Source organism: Pteropus medius, unplaced genomic scaffold, assembly GCF_902729225.1.
Source record: "Pteropus medius unplaced genomic scaffold, Ma_sr-lr_union100, whole genome shotgun sequence".
Lineage (NCBI taxonomy): Eukaryota > Metazoa > Chordata > Mammalia > Chiroptera > Pteropodidae > Pteropus > Pteropus medius.
The window spans coordinates 24,185,471-24,201,544 of record NW_024349802.1 but is presented as its reverse complement, the minus strand read 5'-3'; the positions used below and the strand labels follow the sequence as shown (position 1 = coordinate 24,201,544).

At 33.7% G+C, this 16,074-nt stretch overlaps 1 protein-coding gene and 1 pseudogene across 9 annotated transcripts in view; one reads left to right on the top strand and one right to left on the bottom strand.

Moving 5' to 3' along the window:
• The window catches only part of SLC4A7 (solute carrier family 4 member 7), a 96,879-nt gene that overhangs the window by 54,209 nt on the left and 26,596 nt on the right, over window positions 1–16,074 (bottom strand). For all 9 annotated transcript variants that reach the window (XM_039836724.1, XM_039836722.1, XM_039836717.1 and 6 more), the window contains exons 2-3: window positions 7,829–7,910; window positions 3,987–4,133 (exon numbers count right to left, since the gene is read on the bottom strand). In XM_039836724.1, the coding sequence (XP_039692658.1) occupies window positions 3,987–4,133; window positions 7,829–7,910 (229 nt within the window). The remainder of the gene's footprint in view (window positions 1–3,986; window positions 4,134–7,828; window positions 7,911–16,074) is intronic.
• On the top strand, window positions 3,580–3,923 carry LOC120581178 (cytochrome c oxidase subunit 6B1-like; annotated as a pseudogene).

The window sequence follows — 16,074 nt, the reverse complement described above, 5'->3', positions numbered from 1 at the left end:
TACTAAGCTCACTCAGTTCTGTGGTTTTGTAGATTGCTTCAGATTTGCCTCACATGTGATCCTGTATTGGTGAATAAAGAGAATTTTACTACTCCCTTTGCTATCAGTATGCCTTTAATTTCTTTCTTGCCTTATTACACTGGCTAGATGTTCCAGTACCATGTTGCACAGAAGCGGCTACATTGGACATTTTGCATTTTTCCAAATTAAAAGGAGAAAGCATTCTTTTATCACTAAGTGTGATGTTGACTATAGGTTTTTTGTAGATGCTCTTTATCAGGCTGAGGAAGTTTTCTTCTATTCCTAGTTAGCTGAGTTTTATCATGAATGGAGGTGGAATTTTGTGCACCTACTGAGATGATTATGTTTTTTCTCCTTTATACTGTTAATGTGGTTGTTTACATTGATAAATGTTTAAATTTTACACCAACTCTGATTTTTCCACTTGGTTATCATATTAATTTCCTATTGCTCCTGTAACAAAACACACAAAGTTAGTGGCTTAAACAACACAAATTTATTCTCTTATAGTTCTGGAGATTAGAAATTCAAAATCTAGTACAGGACTAAAATCATGAGGCTGGCTCCTTCTGTGGCTCTAGTGAAAACCCATTTCCTTACCTTTTCTAGTTTCTAGAAGCTGCCTAGATTCTATAGGTCTGGATCCCTTTCTCATAATACTACAACCACTTGTTTCTGGTGCCATATCTATTTCCTCTCTGATCTTCTGACTCCCTCTTCCTAAGGCCCCCTGTGATCAAGTCTGTCCCACCTGCATAACCCAGTATAATCTCCCCATCACAAAATCCTTAACTTAATCACACCTGTAAATTTGAGTATGCCATATAAGGTAAACATTCAAAAGTTCAGGGCATTAGGAATATGAACATCTTAGGGGCCAACAGTCACCCTACCACTGACCTGATATAATATCCTTTAAAAACATTGCTGGATAAGGTATGTTTTTATTTTGTTATAGATTTCTGAATCTACATTTATGAGAAATATTTAGTCTTAAGTATGATTCTCTGGTAACATCTTTATCCAGTTTTGGTGTCAAGGTAATGCTAAATACATAAAATGAATTGGGAAGTGTTCCCTTATCCAATTTTCTGGCAGAGTCTGTGTAATTTCTTCTTTACAAGTTTGACTGAATTTATCTATGCCACTTGGGAGTAAATTTGCATGTGGGAATGTTTTAGACTATAAATCAATTTCTTTATACATATAGGGTAATTCAAGTTATCCATTTCTGCCTAGCAGCTTATAGTCTTAAGGAACTTCCCCATTTTGTCTCAAGTATCAATTTTATAGGCATAAAATCAATCGTGATACTCCTTCATTAGTCTTTTAATGTTTGTAGGGTTTGTACTGAAAATTTCTGATACTGGTAATATGTACCTTTTTAGTTTTCCCCGATCAGTCTAGCTATAGGTTTATCAACTTTATTGCTCTTTTCAAAGAACAGAATTTCAGTCTAATTGATTTTTGATACTGTTTTTCTAATTTTTATGTTATTAATTTCTGTTTTGGTTTTATTTTTTCCTTCTTTTCCTTGCTTTGATTTAATTTGCTCTATTTTTCCCCTTAGTTTCTTAAATTAGAAGCAGAAATCATTGACTTGAGATCTTTTCTAACATAAGGATTAAATGCTGTAAATTTTCCTCTAAGCACTGCTTTAGCTGCATTTAACAAGTTTCAGTATGTAGGCAGTTTGCACAGTACCATGCTAAATGAAACCTGTACATATCAGAAATTGTGTCCTCACTCTACAAGATTTTATCTCAGTACTGCCTATACTGTGTTTTCATTTTCATGAGTTCAAAATATTTTCTAATTTCCATTGTTATTGCTCCTTTGACCCATGAGATATTGAAAAGGATATCTTGTTTAATTTACAAATATCTTTTTCTTGAGATCTGTCTAGTTTAATTCTATTGCGATCAGAAAATATCCTTCAATCCTTTTAAACATATTAAAACTTGTTTTATAGCCTGGAATATGATCTATCTTGGTAAGTGTTCCATTTATACTTGTAAAATATGTGTATTCTGCTGTTGTTGGGTGGAGTATTCTGATAGTGTTATTTGGGTCTTCTATATCCTTAGTGACTTTTTTGTTTACTCATTCTATCCATCACAGTGAAAGGAGAATTGAAATCTCCAACTATAATTAAAAATCTTTATCTCCATCTTTTTTCAATTTTATCAGTTTTTGCTTCACATATTTTGAAACTGTTAATACAAGCATATACATTTAGAATTGTTACATCTTAGTTTCAGCAATTTGTTTTATGTGCTTTTGTGTGATTCTCTTTATGTTTTTTCCCCTTGGGTTTTGTTGTGCTCCTTGGATCTGTGAGTTCAGAATATTCATTAAATTTGGAAAATTTTCAACTATTATTTCTTCAATACTTTTTCTGCCATCTTCCTTTCCGGCACTCCAATTATATATGTGTTAGTATACTTGAAATTGTCCTACAAATTACTAATGCTCTGTTTATTCATTTTGGGGGTTTTTTTCTCCTCTTTCATTTTAGATATTTTCTATCACTATGTCTTCGAAATCATGAATTTTTCCTGCAGTGTCAAATGTTCTATTAATCTTATCTAGTGTATTTTTCATTTCAGAAATTGCATTTTTAATCTCTAGAAGTTCCATCTAGGGCTTTATTTTCAACTTCTCTCTTCACCACATTCATATTTTCCTTTATCCTCTTGAACATATAAAACACATTTATTATAGTTCTTTAACATGCTTGTTTTCTAATTCTATCAACTCTGTCATTTCTGAATCTGTTCCTATGGATGTATTTTTCTCTTGGTTATGGCTCATATTTTCCTACTCCTCAGGCTACATGGCTACTTTTTCTGGCTCTTGACTTTCCCACCTCTCTGGGTCACTGAAATAAGCACCATCAATGTTTATTATCAGATAACATTTCCTCTATGCTTTTTTTTTTCTGATTTCCTTTGTCTATTGGCACTTTTATATTTCTCTCCTTTCAAACAAAAATCCTGTCCTTCTATAATCCATACTATCAAATCAGAGAACTCTGTTTTGCACAGATAACCAAGTAATCTGGCTTAGTGGATAAACCTTCTGGCCAAAATGTGTTTAAAAATAAAATAAAATATTCAAGCTCTTTCAAGAGCCTGAGAATTCCAGGTATTTGTTCACTGCATATGTAAATAATAAAATATATAACAGAAAAAGGGAAATAAAACTCTAATAAATTGAAGTTTAAATGCCAAGCCTCAACTTTTACAATTTCAAGGCTGGAATATAATGAAGACAATGCCCTTTACTTTTGTCACTTATCCCAAGTAGTCTTAACCTATGACCTAAATATTTTTCTTACAGAAAAAAATATTCTTACTTCAATTAGCATTCCTCAATGCAAACAATGTGTCTAAATTATTGCAGACGTACAATTTTAAAAAGAAAATATTCTTCTTTTTTTTTTTTTTTTAATAAAAAAGCTTTCCAAGAAAGAAGTTTAAATTGTTAACAGAAGTCTTTGCTGAGGGTCGCACTGAGCTGCAAGCTGCTTCAGGGGTGTATCTAAGAGTAAGCAACATGGCAAGAGACATCAAGACCAAAATCAAGAACCAGACTGCACATTTTAAGAGCAGCTTCCCCAACAAGAACCAGACCAGGAACTGTTGGCAGAATTACCTGGACTTACACCACTGTGAGAGGGCAATGACCGCTAAAGCAGGTAATGTTTTGTGTGCAAATGATACTGACATGTGTACAAGTCCCTCTGCCCCATATCTTAGGTGTCAGCCTGGAATAACCGCCGGGCAGAAGGCACGTTTCCTGGAAAGATGTGCCTTCTCTGTCCTCCATCCTTCTCCCAGGGAGGTGAGGCGGGACCTGGGTACATCCCACCCTGTGATCCTGAATCATGGCTTAACTAATAATAAATACATGTTGGAAAAGTGTAAAAAAAATTATTAATGAGAACTACTGTTTTCTTTTACCATAAGAAGGAGATTCTCGTCCATCTTCTTTATCTGATTCTTTGTCTTTTCTTCTCCGGTGGTGATGCTTGTGTCCACGATGCTTGTGACGTCGACGACCCTCTTTACTAAATGGGACGTGAACACCAATATATACAGCTCGATGACCTAGCAACAGGTTTAGAAACATATTACTGGTTTTCCAAAAGGGAAAAAAAAAGTGATATACACAAAAGTATACCAAAATTTCCTTTGATAAAAAAAGAATTGCATGTATAAGTTCACATAATTAAAAAAGTTAGTCTCCTGTCACTTCTCTTATTTTACAGAGCACTACACAGAAGGTTACACCAAAGGCTAACATCATTTGACTAATAAATATACTAGATATACAGGTTACCTATGTAAGTGAAAGTAAAGAAAGCAGAGGTGGCCCTCCTAAAATCATACTATGTAGACATAATACTTCATCTAAATTTATGGCCAACCCTGGTTAACAGAGGTCTTTAAGAGATACACTTTAATGATGATTGAATACTTCATAATCAATAATCACAAATACCCATTTTGTGAATGGGTATTTGTGAATATTTACTAATTTTTTTAAAGTTCTGAAAATCTCAAATCATCAAGGTCCAGATTCCTAAGGGCTGCTTTAAATATAAATGGTTCAAATACTCCAATTAAAGGGTGGGAACTGTCCGATTACGAAAAGCAAAGCAATATAAGTAAGATTATCATATACTTTTAGATTAGAAAAGGCTACTGCTAATGTTGCATTATGCCAAGTTTCTATTCTGACCAACAAAATGGCTATGAAAGGCAGTCTCTGCTTTTGCCCTCTAAATGAAAGTGAATCAGGGAGCTAGACAGCTAGCAGCACTATGTCAAATACTGAGAAGCATGAAATTGATTTCTTAAATAGTGTTAATGAGGTTCCTATCTAAGCTGTGTTAAGTGAAAGGGGTCATGGACTGCAAGTTTAACTAATTTGCAACTAGAAAAAAACATCTGGCATAGAGCTGCTTTTTGCCTTTATGTACAACGTAAAAAAGTAACATGCTGAAATATGAACTGTTAATGACACTGTTTTCCTAACAATTCCATGAGATGGTCAGAAAATAAATACCTCAAGAAACTTGAGATCTTCATCTTTAGATGAGATTTGAAAATACAATCAATCCTCATTATTTGTGGATTCTGTATTTACAAATCTGCTGACTCGCTAAAAGTTATTTATAACCCCAAACTCACAGCTATTTGAGTCATTTACAAACACAAACAGAGCAGCAAAAACTTTAAGTTGCCTAACACACACATTCTCAGCTAAAGCTGAAAAAGGTGACACTCTGACTTCAGTTTCGTTGCCAATATATTAATGTCAATAAAGTACATAATTACCTTTTAACCTAGACCTATCAAAACATATTGAACTAAAATTTTTTAAACATCTCACAGTAACCAGCATTCTGGCTAGTACATGGTCAACACTAGATAAAGAACTGCAGAAATTAAAGATAAATTATTTAAAAATATTTTACCAGAAAATCCCAAATTTAAAAACCAATTATATAGGGTTTCATTGTGAATGATGGAAAAGTTCTGAAATGAGCTGTGATGGTTGCACACATAGTGAATATACTAAAAAACAATGAATAATATACTTTAAAATGTTGACTTTTATGTTAGGTGAATTTTATCTCAATAAGTAAAAAAAACGACTATAACAAAACTGAATGGTCTTATAATTTTATTTTACTGAAATTATTTTCTTGAGAACATCAAAGAAAAGTGGAAATTAAAGAGTCAAATTCTCACCACTGTGCACTGGGAATTACAAAGCTGTTACTCCAATTAGTACTAATGGGTTTTGGCACACAAGCCCCAATGCACCAAGACAAAAATAAATTTTATGAGTTTGCAACTTAGAAAGGCTAGATAAAAACAATAAGAACATGCTAGAATCCAAAGATTGGGAGATTGAGTCTTTTCTGTTTTTATTATTGCCCCCTGAATGTTCTCAATTATATATTTTTTTTCCTTTTACTTTCACCTTTACTTTATTTCATCAAAGGCCCATTCAGTCAAACTCTGGGAACAAACTTAATCTCCCCCTCAAACTTGATATTGAAATTTAGATATGTACAAAGTATACAAAGTTAAAGGACCTTGGGGTAACCAAGGAAAGTCAAGGAACACAGTTAAGTGCCTCTCTTCAGGTTCAAAGTCATATATATTTGAGGGAAGACATCAAATGGTAAGTGATGGATTAAATGTATCACTATACCTTTGATTTAATAAAATTATTGCTAAAAATTTTAACTTCTGTAGTCCCTGCAATTTCCAGAATATAACTACAACCTTCTAGGTAATTGAGGTTCTTTCTAGAGAAGCCCTAGTAAGTCCAGACTTTTAAAGTCGATTTTAAAAGATGGGGTTTTTTTCTGTCTCAGAAAGTAAATGTGAAGAACACTTGCGTCTTTTTCTATCTCCTTTTTAAAAGTAACAGATTAAGGTCTCAAGGTATCATTTTTCACAGAATACTTTAACATAAAAATGTAGTTCTCAAAAAGACCCAAAAATAAGTGTACCAAACCAAGTGTTCAGGGTTAATATCACCAACAATAAGTCCTGTTGCTGTTTGTCCACAGGTATGATACACTGAGAAGAATTCATCACTTTTGTGGCATGCTCCCCAAACATCCATCGCCTCAGTCTGTTGTTCATCACATTACACAAACCTAAACTAAAAGACATTCTACGATCTAACCACTCCTCTTCAAAAATGTCAAATTAAAAAAAAAAAAAAAGGAAAGACCAAGAAATTGTCATAGATTAAGTGAAACTAAGACATGTCAACTAAACACACTACTGAATCCTAAACTGTTCAACTGGATCCTTGAACAGAACATCAGTAAAAAAAAAAAAAAAAAAAAAAACCTGGTGAAATCTGAATAAAATCTGTAATTTAGTTCGGGAGTCCCCAAACTGGTACCGGTCTGTGACCTATTAAGAACAGGGCTGTACAGCAGGAAGTGAGTAGCGGGGCAGTGAGTGAAGCTTCACCGCCTCAGCTCCACCTCAGATCACCTCAGGGCATTAGATTCTCAAAGGAGCACCGGTCCCTGGTGCCAAAAAGATTGGGGACCACTGGTTTGGTTAATAGTATTGGATCAATGTTAATTTCTTCATTTTCATAAACGTATGATTACATAAACATGATGGTTAACATTTGAAAATGCTGGGTGAAGGGTATATAGGAACACTGTACTACTTTGTAGCTCTTCTGTAAATCTAAATTTACTTAAAAATAAAATTTGAAAAAAAGAAACCACTTCTTCCTTCTTAGAGAAGGAAGACTAGCAAATAATTCACTTGCTCCACAATTCTATGCTGAGGTTATTATAGTATTTTAAAAAGCTTATGTAACAGACCTATAAAACGAACACTTAGATGACAACTAGTGATAACTGTGGCTTTCATTAGTCTATTACTCTAGTTTGTTCATAATACAAATTATCCAACCTGCTAGAGATGAAAAAAATAAAAAGTATTAACTGTGGTAATGGTAACCATTGGTGACGTTTGAAAAGCATTATGAAATCTACGTCATACCAATACTTTCAACTAAGAGTAAATAATCAGGAAATGTTCTTTTTGTAGATATAGGTAACAGTTATATGGGTGTTTGCTGTATTAATCTTTATAATATATTTAGAAAAGTACTGGACATCCCTCTGAATGTATGGTGTACCTCACAATGACAAAAAAATACTTCCAACAAAAGTAGGTAAAACTTAAAAGAACACAAACATTCATTAGCAATTTATCCTGCTAAGCATAAGTAATTGAAACAAACTCACTTTCTAGCTCTTCTTTTTCAAACTTGGTGTTCACATTTGAGCTGGTTTTGCCAAGATCTACAACTGCTTCTTCATCAGGACCCTAAAAGAAATTATTCTTATTAGTTTATGAAATCAATAGTGAGGACCTACTACTAGGTATATTATTTGAGATAGCCAAAAAATATGTAAGACTGCATTCTTCTCTAAGAACTGAATTCTTATTATAGCTAACTGCATCCTTTGTAAAGTATGCTTATAGGCTTTCTTTTATTTAATTGACAGAAGACCATTCAAAAATCTCACAGTAAAAACTGAGGTGGCAAAGAGTTTTAATTGGTCTTCTGTGGTAGTTAATACATAACTGGGACATATAGTCATTTCAACAGAAAGATCCTCCAGATCAGAAACTGAAGAAAATCTGGGGTGAGTGGGGACCCTTAGATATCAATATAGAACACTTTCTTGTTCTTTCCTCTTTGGTCTTCTAAAAGGAAACGCTTAAATTAACTTAGCTATATTACTTTGGACTATGATTAAACATAAAATTGTCAAAAATGAGTCTACAGACTTAACATGCAGTAACACTTTGGCAAATTAACCAAGAACCACTCAAAGTTATAGCAACTGTTTGTATAGCAACTATACAAAGGACAGGCCCTGCCAAAATTTAACCACTAAGGAGATTCTAACTTTAAGTTGTGAAAATCTACCTTCAAAATTTTGTTCCCTTCTTCAGTTCAACAAAAAAACTAAACACATTTATTGCACAATGTTGCACAGACGATTTTTAAAATAATAACATTTTAGCTTTCACTTTTCTTCTCAACTTCTAATTTAACTTTCAAAGGAGCATTATAATCATCACTATTATGCACGAGATTCTATGCCACAGAGGCAGATGAACAAATTCTCTTCCCTCAAAATGTCTTCAGTTTGAGCTGCAGCTCAGCATGGGTCTGCTGGGTGCAAGGGAATATTCAGCCCTGCAGACTGAATGGATGGCATGAGGCCTTGAACCTTGTCTACCATATCACAAGGTGTCCCAACTGGTGAACCCAGACTGAGTGGGCAAGGGTGACAAGGAGGACACCACCCACCACTTCCAGTTCCTCAGGAAAGTCTATTCCATTGTACGTGACAAAGACTAGAGAGCAGTATACAATGAGCAGGGAAGAGTGGCCTCTGCTGTGCTCAGACAAGCCTGGGAGTGGGAAACATATTGGAGAAAAACAAACAAGCTTTTAAAGATATACAAAAGTTCCAAGGAAGAGTTGGCTGATATTAAACAGGCCTATCTGAACTTCAGGGATGACATGGATCAGCTCACGAAGTCTCTGCTGTGTGCAGTACACAGAGGAACTCAGAATATGGAACCTCATTCAGCAAGCCATTCACACCAGAGAGGTCCTGTCCTATAATGCCTTTGTCAAAGAATCAAAGCAAAAGATGAATGCATGAAAAGGATGGCCCAGAAAGAGGATAAAGAACCAGAAATCAGCAGGAAGGGGCTAGGGCATGACGAAGGGATGGATGATCTGAAACCAGTCATTCAGAGCAGGCAAAAGGATGCGCAACGGGAAATGGGCAGTCTCCTGGCTCAGAGGGAAGCAAGGTACTACAAATCTTCCAAAGCAGAAGAGCAGGGAAAACACTTTCAAAAAGGAAAGGAAATAATCTAATTTGTTCTCTTCAAAGGTCCTTACACTTTAATTAGTAACTGCAGACAACAGAGACAAGTGGAGATGAGAGAATTAAATAATTTCAACATTAATTACAACATTGTTAATCATTCTCCTAGAATGAAGTTACATTTTTATCCATCTGATTACAGTATTTTTTTAATTTCACAAGAAGACAAACTTTCAACAACTGCCGTTTTCTCTGTGGTTGCTCTTACTGTCCAACATCTCTACCACTTAGGACAGTAAACCAAAGCGACACATAATGCACTTAGCTTCTTACCACATTCAGTGTCCAAGCATAAACTGGAAACCAGTTTGGTTTAGAAAGGATCAAAAAAGAGGTCAGGTAAAATGATATTTTAAAGTCTCCTCCAACTTTTGATCTAAGTATTGTACTTTTGTGCATAGTTTTTTTACAAAATAGATTCATCATATACAATTGTTCCTTGCTATTCAAACTCTTAGTATCCAAATTCTCATATCCTAAAACTCAGGAACTGAATCAATTTGATTACATTTTAAAACTTCCCTGCTATCCAAACTCTCAGAACCAGACATAGTATGTTAAGAAAATGCAGATCTCTTGATATCCAAATTTACTTTCTAAAGGTTTAGCTCTAAACCACAGAACTGAATAGATTTGGATATTAAGAGGTACTTGTACATGACTGTAAAGGACCGGTGTTCAACTTAATATAGAAAACTCAGAGAAGGTGAATGACTTGCTAGTCTCCATATTTAAAGAAGTCGGAAGCAGGCTGTGTAGACCGTGAGACATTTTCATATAATGGACTAAGAAAAAAGATACACAACAGTTTATAGGTTAGTCAAACTGCCTCTTGGCAATCATACACCCTTAGAAATGAGGAAAGGCTAAATTTAAAGTAGGAAATAAATAAAAACCCACAAAAAAAGTACAAGGATGAATAATAATTAGCATCCATTAAGCATGTCATACTGTAAAATCTTTATTTAGCTTTCTTCCATTGATTCCATGTCATCTGTTCCTAAACATGCACAAGTAAGAAAGACAAGCTGTCCCCTAAATAAAAGGCACAGAAGTTGCATTATCCCAAGAGGCAACATACTGTGTATTTTAAAAAGGATTAACTGCTCCCATTCTAAACTTTCACTTAGCAGGAACAATTGCCAAGATAGGAAGCCAAACAATGCCCTTATCTCTCACCCCTAAACAACAAGAAGACACTTTTATTTATATTTAGATATACTTATAAGCTGAGACATACTTACAAAGCTAATCAACTAACACTCAAAAAATAGCTAAACTGGGTGATCTCACAGTATTTACTTATTGAAAGGACACATATTCTTTGACCCCTAAGCATCTATCATAAAAAAAAATACTTCTGATAAGTACAAAAAGTGGCATGTTAAAAAAAAGTATGTCCATCAGCACATCACCACTTAGGGTCCACCCAGCTTGTTCCCATTAGACACTAACCATCTGTGAAGCCTTAAGTAAGCCATTTAACTTAAAGCCAACTGAGAATATTAGTTTACTATTACTGTTGGGGTTTTCAATGAGAATGTTTTCATGTTTTAACTTGCAGAACAAGCTAAAGTTAAAATTTCAAATGCTGTACACCTGAACTAATATAAAATAATACTGGATGTCAACTCTAATTGAAAAATAATTTTTTTAAAAAAAGTTAAAATTTTAAAGTCTAAAAAGTTCACATTAGCCCTATAAAAGAAAAGGAGTGGAGGAAGCCTCTAAATTTCTCCCTTTTCTTAAAAAGATTACCTAGTTTTTTAATGCCATGAAACATCAATCAGAAAGGCAGTCTGCTTTAAATACAAATGTTAAGTATGCCACACAAACTAGCAATCTTGACATATTACGGGTAATTCAGGGTGCATAAGGCTATATACTGAAAATCCCTTAGAACGAAGCCACTGATGTTTCAAGGGAGCCATACACTTCTGAAACAAATATACTGCCTTTTTTTTTTTGAGTTTTTTAAATTTATTCATTTAAATTAGTTTCGAGTATACAGTACATTGGTTAGATATCTATATAGTTTAAATCCTATCATTTTAGCATAATGTTTTAAAGCCATATTTCTAAAGAGAGTAAGTTAATACATTACAGAGTACATTTTTGTGTTCTTTTTTCAAGTATATATGAAAACATATGTAATATTAAACATGGAAGGCTAAATATTAAACTAACACTGTCACAGTCTGATGACTGGAAAGCAGTAGGGAATAACAGAGACAACTGTGTAGTGTTTAATTTTTTGTTACAACAAATGTTTTACTTTTAGTATTTCAAAAAAAAAAAACAAATTCAAATTTCGATCTGCTAATAGGTCAGTTATTTTTAAATCCAGATCTAGAAAAAAACTCTTCTTCGTTTTCTAACTCTAAGAATATAGTGGAAAACTAAAAATAGCAACAGCAAAGAGCAACCCTTGACATCAAAATATTTTCATTCTTAACCTCAGAGAAATGACACAAGCCAGTGCTTATAAAGTCTGCCTAAATGAAATAAAGTCAAGGCACTGAGAAAACAAATATGTGAAAGAATAAAAAGGCATCCAAATTATATCAATGCAAGATTGATCACTCTAATCTTAAAATTATTTTGCCTTGGCTTCGGATTTCCTATTTATAAAATAAGGTAGAGATTCAGACTACGACTGCTCTATAACGAAGACAACAGATCTAAGAAATATTCATATAAGATCATAAAGAAAGTTTAAATTCTCTATATATGAAATGGCACATGAACAAGTTTATTTATTACAGTTTTAACAGGAGAAGACTAGAAGCAACCAAAAGGTCCCTTAACAGAGGACTATGTGCCCAGTAGAATACCAAGCTACTGAAGAAAATGAAGACAGTCACTATGTACCAGCATGAAAAATATCTAAGACCTACTACAAAATAAAACACGAGGTAGAGAACCACAGATACAGTATGCTACTTTTTCTGTAACGAAGTCTCTAGAATAGGAATATTTGAATTTATATAATGAAACACTGGAAGGACATATAAAAAGTAGTAAAACTAGACCTCTGGCAGTAGAGGCAGACCTCTGTATTTATTTCTTATAGTGCTTTTATTTATTCATGTACATAGAGAGGTAGACTTAAGTATGTAATCTTTTGAAAGCCACTTCACCTGTCTATCTTAGTCCTCATCGACAAATACAAGTACGATACCCACCTGAAAGAGTTGTGGGATTACATACTACGTGAAAATGCCAAGCACTAGTACATGATCCTTAGAAGATGCTGATATTTTTACCGAATCTGAATAAGGAAACTTCTGTTTTTCTATTAAAAAATGCATTCTCATCTACCACATAACTTTAAAACTAGATTAATTAGAGAAGTCTTACAAGTACAGAAACAAATACCTATTAATTATCTAATTAAAACTGACATGAAAATTTTAAATGTATCTGAAAATAGTATTATGGTTGTATAAGAGAATTATTCACAGAAAATACATACATAACTAGGATGAAATGTCAAGATGCTGTAACTAACTGTATTACTTGCAGTTAGGGCCTAAAACTGTATTACTTTTTGAGATTTTTATAATATATTATAAATTCAGACACACTTACGGAGCTTGTTAAAATTCAGCTTCCCTTGCTCTATGCTAGAGATGCTGGCTCAGTAAGTTAAGGTGGAACCCTATCACATGTATTTTTAATAACCTCTCTCTGTGATTCTGGAACACACCAAAGTATGAACCTATTCTTGGATTATGCTTAAAGACCTAAGTCCCTCACATTTAAATTTCTCTTTCGGTTGCTTCATGCCCTTAAACATTTTAGTAGTTCTTCTTGGGACCACTCCCACTTCATTTACACTGTTTTAACCCTTCAGAAAATGAAATGTACATTCCAATTCACAGGAAAATACTATAAAATTACTATAGTATTCATTAATACAAGCAACCCTAAATCTATAAATACTGTTCTAAAAGTTGATTTGTGTGTCAGAATATTTTCCCTAAAACACGTAGGACAAACTATCAAAGTATATATAAACAATAATGTTCTCCCCCAAAATACAAGTTTCCTCCGAATAACCCCAATTCCCAACCCTATCACCAAGAGTTGGGCTTAAATATTAGAAAGCTTTAAATTTATGGGCAAACGGCTTAAGAACAAGGCAATAATCTTTTCTAATCTAGTGGAAGGGAGAAATTATAAATGACTACTATTTCATAAAATGGAAAGCCAAAGAATGATATTTATAGTTTCTAAAAAACTCATTCAGCATTTTTTGATCCATATATTACCTCTAAAGTAAGCTGAGGTGTAAAAGGCATATGGAAAATTACTGCAAACTTTAAATTGCAAATTTTAAACTCATGCAATCATGTGATTCTCGCAGGGGGAAAAAAATTGTAAAAGCCTTGTTAAAAATGCTTTGTCACCAAACGGAGTGGAAAACGGATAGATTCAGACATTGGAACAAAAAGCTTCGGACATTTTTGCTTCAAATATCATGGTTAAAACTAATGAGAATTTAAGTTTTAAAGAAGTTTCCAGAGGAAAAGTGAAGAAATCGAAGAATGGAAGAGTAAGAGAACTCAAAGAGGTATGAGGCAAAAAACCTGGCAAGGAATAGCCAGGATTGTTACTGACACACTTTACTGTCAGCTGCTTTGTTACAAGGCATAAGAGCCATGGACAATGGAAAATCTTATCAGGGTTCTACCAGAAATTATAAATCACAAATATTTATTACATTCTAAAGAGATGTATTCATTCCAAGGTCTAATTCATTACACTCACACCAAAAAAAAATATAGAAATTATTTTAGGTTATCAAGTATGTGTACGTTTATTAACAGAAATGAAGATAATAAAATCTATTTCCAAAATGGGCTTTTAAAAAAAGCACAGGCATTCTACTCAAAAGGGAAAACACACACACACACACACACACACACACACACACACACACACACAGATCCAGTAGATGGTTTTCAGCAAAAGGACCAGTAGGTGTTCTATCAAGATTCCCCACCTTCAGTCAGCATGGGGTTATTGTTAGCTAGGTATTTTGAGGGTTCCACTGCATTTTTCTACTGAAAACCAACAGGAGAGAGCCACAAAATCCCTTAGCAATATGGTCTGTTTCCCTATTCTTCCCTTGATCCGCATGAATCAGATGGACATTAAAAGAAGTCTCATTTCCTTTAAAGACTAGTTATTAAGGAACTCATCCATTCATTCAACAAATATTTACTGAGTTCATACTATGTGCCAAGCATTATTCCACGTACTGGGAGTAAATCAGTGACAAATGCCCAGTTTGTCATTTAATTTATAGGAATGTGCCTCCCCATGATAAGAAATCCAGAGGTTAATGAATTCACCTTTCCATCTCTAATGAATAAATGAGACCTCACAAACTCAAAGGTGTGGGTGGGTTTCACTTTCACAGTTCAATTTTCTTATTTTATAAATACACACACACACACACACACACACACACACACGAAAGACGCACACACACGCACACAGAGCTTAAGTGACTTGCTTAAGATCACACTGTTAGCCAGTGAAAGAACTAAAATGCAAAGCCACATCTCTAAAGTCCTGGCTACATGGATTCTTTAACACTAGACAATAAACTAAGGACGCTACTATAACATATGCTGCAAACACACAGTACTTTTTCTTTACAGCATTTATTAAAACTTAGAATTACTATTTACGTAAGTACTTCCTTAACTGTCTCCCAGCCTGAACAGTAAGTTCCAAGAAGAGGCAAACTACATCTGTTTTTGCTCACTGCATCTTCAGCCTCAGGTAGGGTCTAGACCTTGGTAAGTTCTCCAATAAATATTTGCTGAATACTGAGTATGTTTCAAAGGACAAGACGCTCAGCTAAAAATTTATATTAGATCCACTTAAGGACTCCTTATGAACACAATTACAGCTCAAACATAGAAAAGTACTCATTATTTTTAAATTTAAAAAATCAGCTTATAAAAAAAGTCGAGCGTCAACACATGATAAAATCAAATTCAATTCACAAGTGAGCATTCCCAGTAAAATTAAATCTAGTTTTGTCTGAAACAAATTTTTAACTACGTACCACATTTAACTTTCTCTCACAGTCATTTACCTCACCTGAAAAGCAAAATCCATAATTTATATTTTCTTGGTCAAATGATTGAAAATGAGACTTTAATATGCCTAAAGCATAACAGTAGGGGAAAAAAGTACTAAAAGGTTATTTAACAATATATTCATAAACTTGATCTAATATCCATTTCTGATACCTGAGGTGTACAAAATACATTAAAACAGCAGAAAAATAAAATAAAAATAAAACAGAAGATCCCTATCACAAATTAATGTCTTCATTATATAAGACTTGACTATAGCCCAAAAAAGTAACACTGCCCATAAATTATGATTATTCACCATGTAATTTTAGTTATCAAATACTTCAGTTTAGCTTCAAAACTAACTTAGCCATTATGACAGTTACTTCTTTCCTAATATCTTAGCCAAAATTTTAAAGCCTCATTCCAGTAATATCAACTAATCAAAAAACTAATTTTATAGAATAATAAAGATGC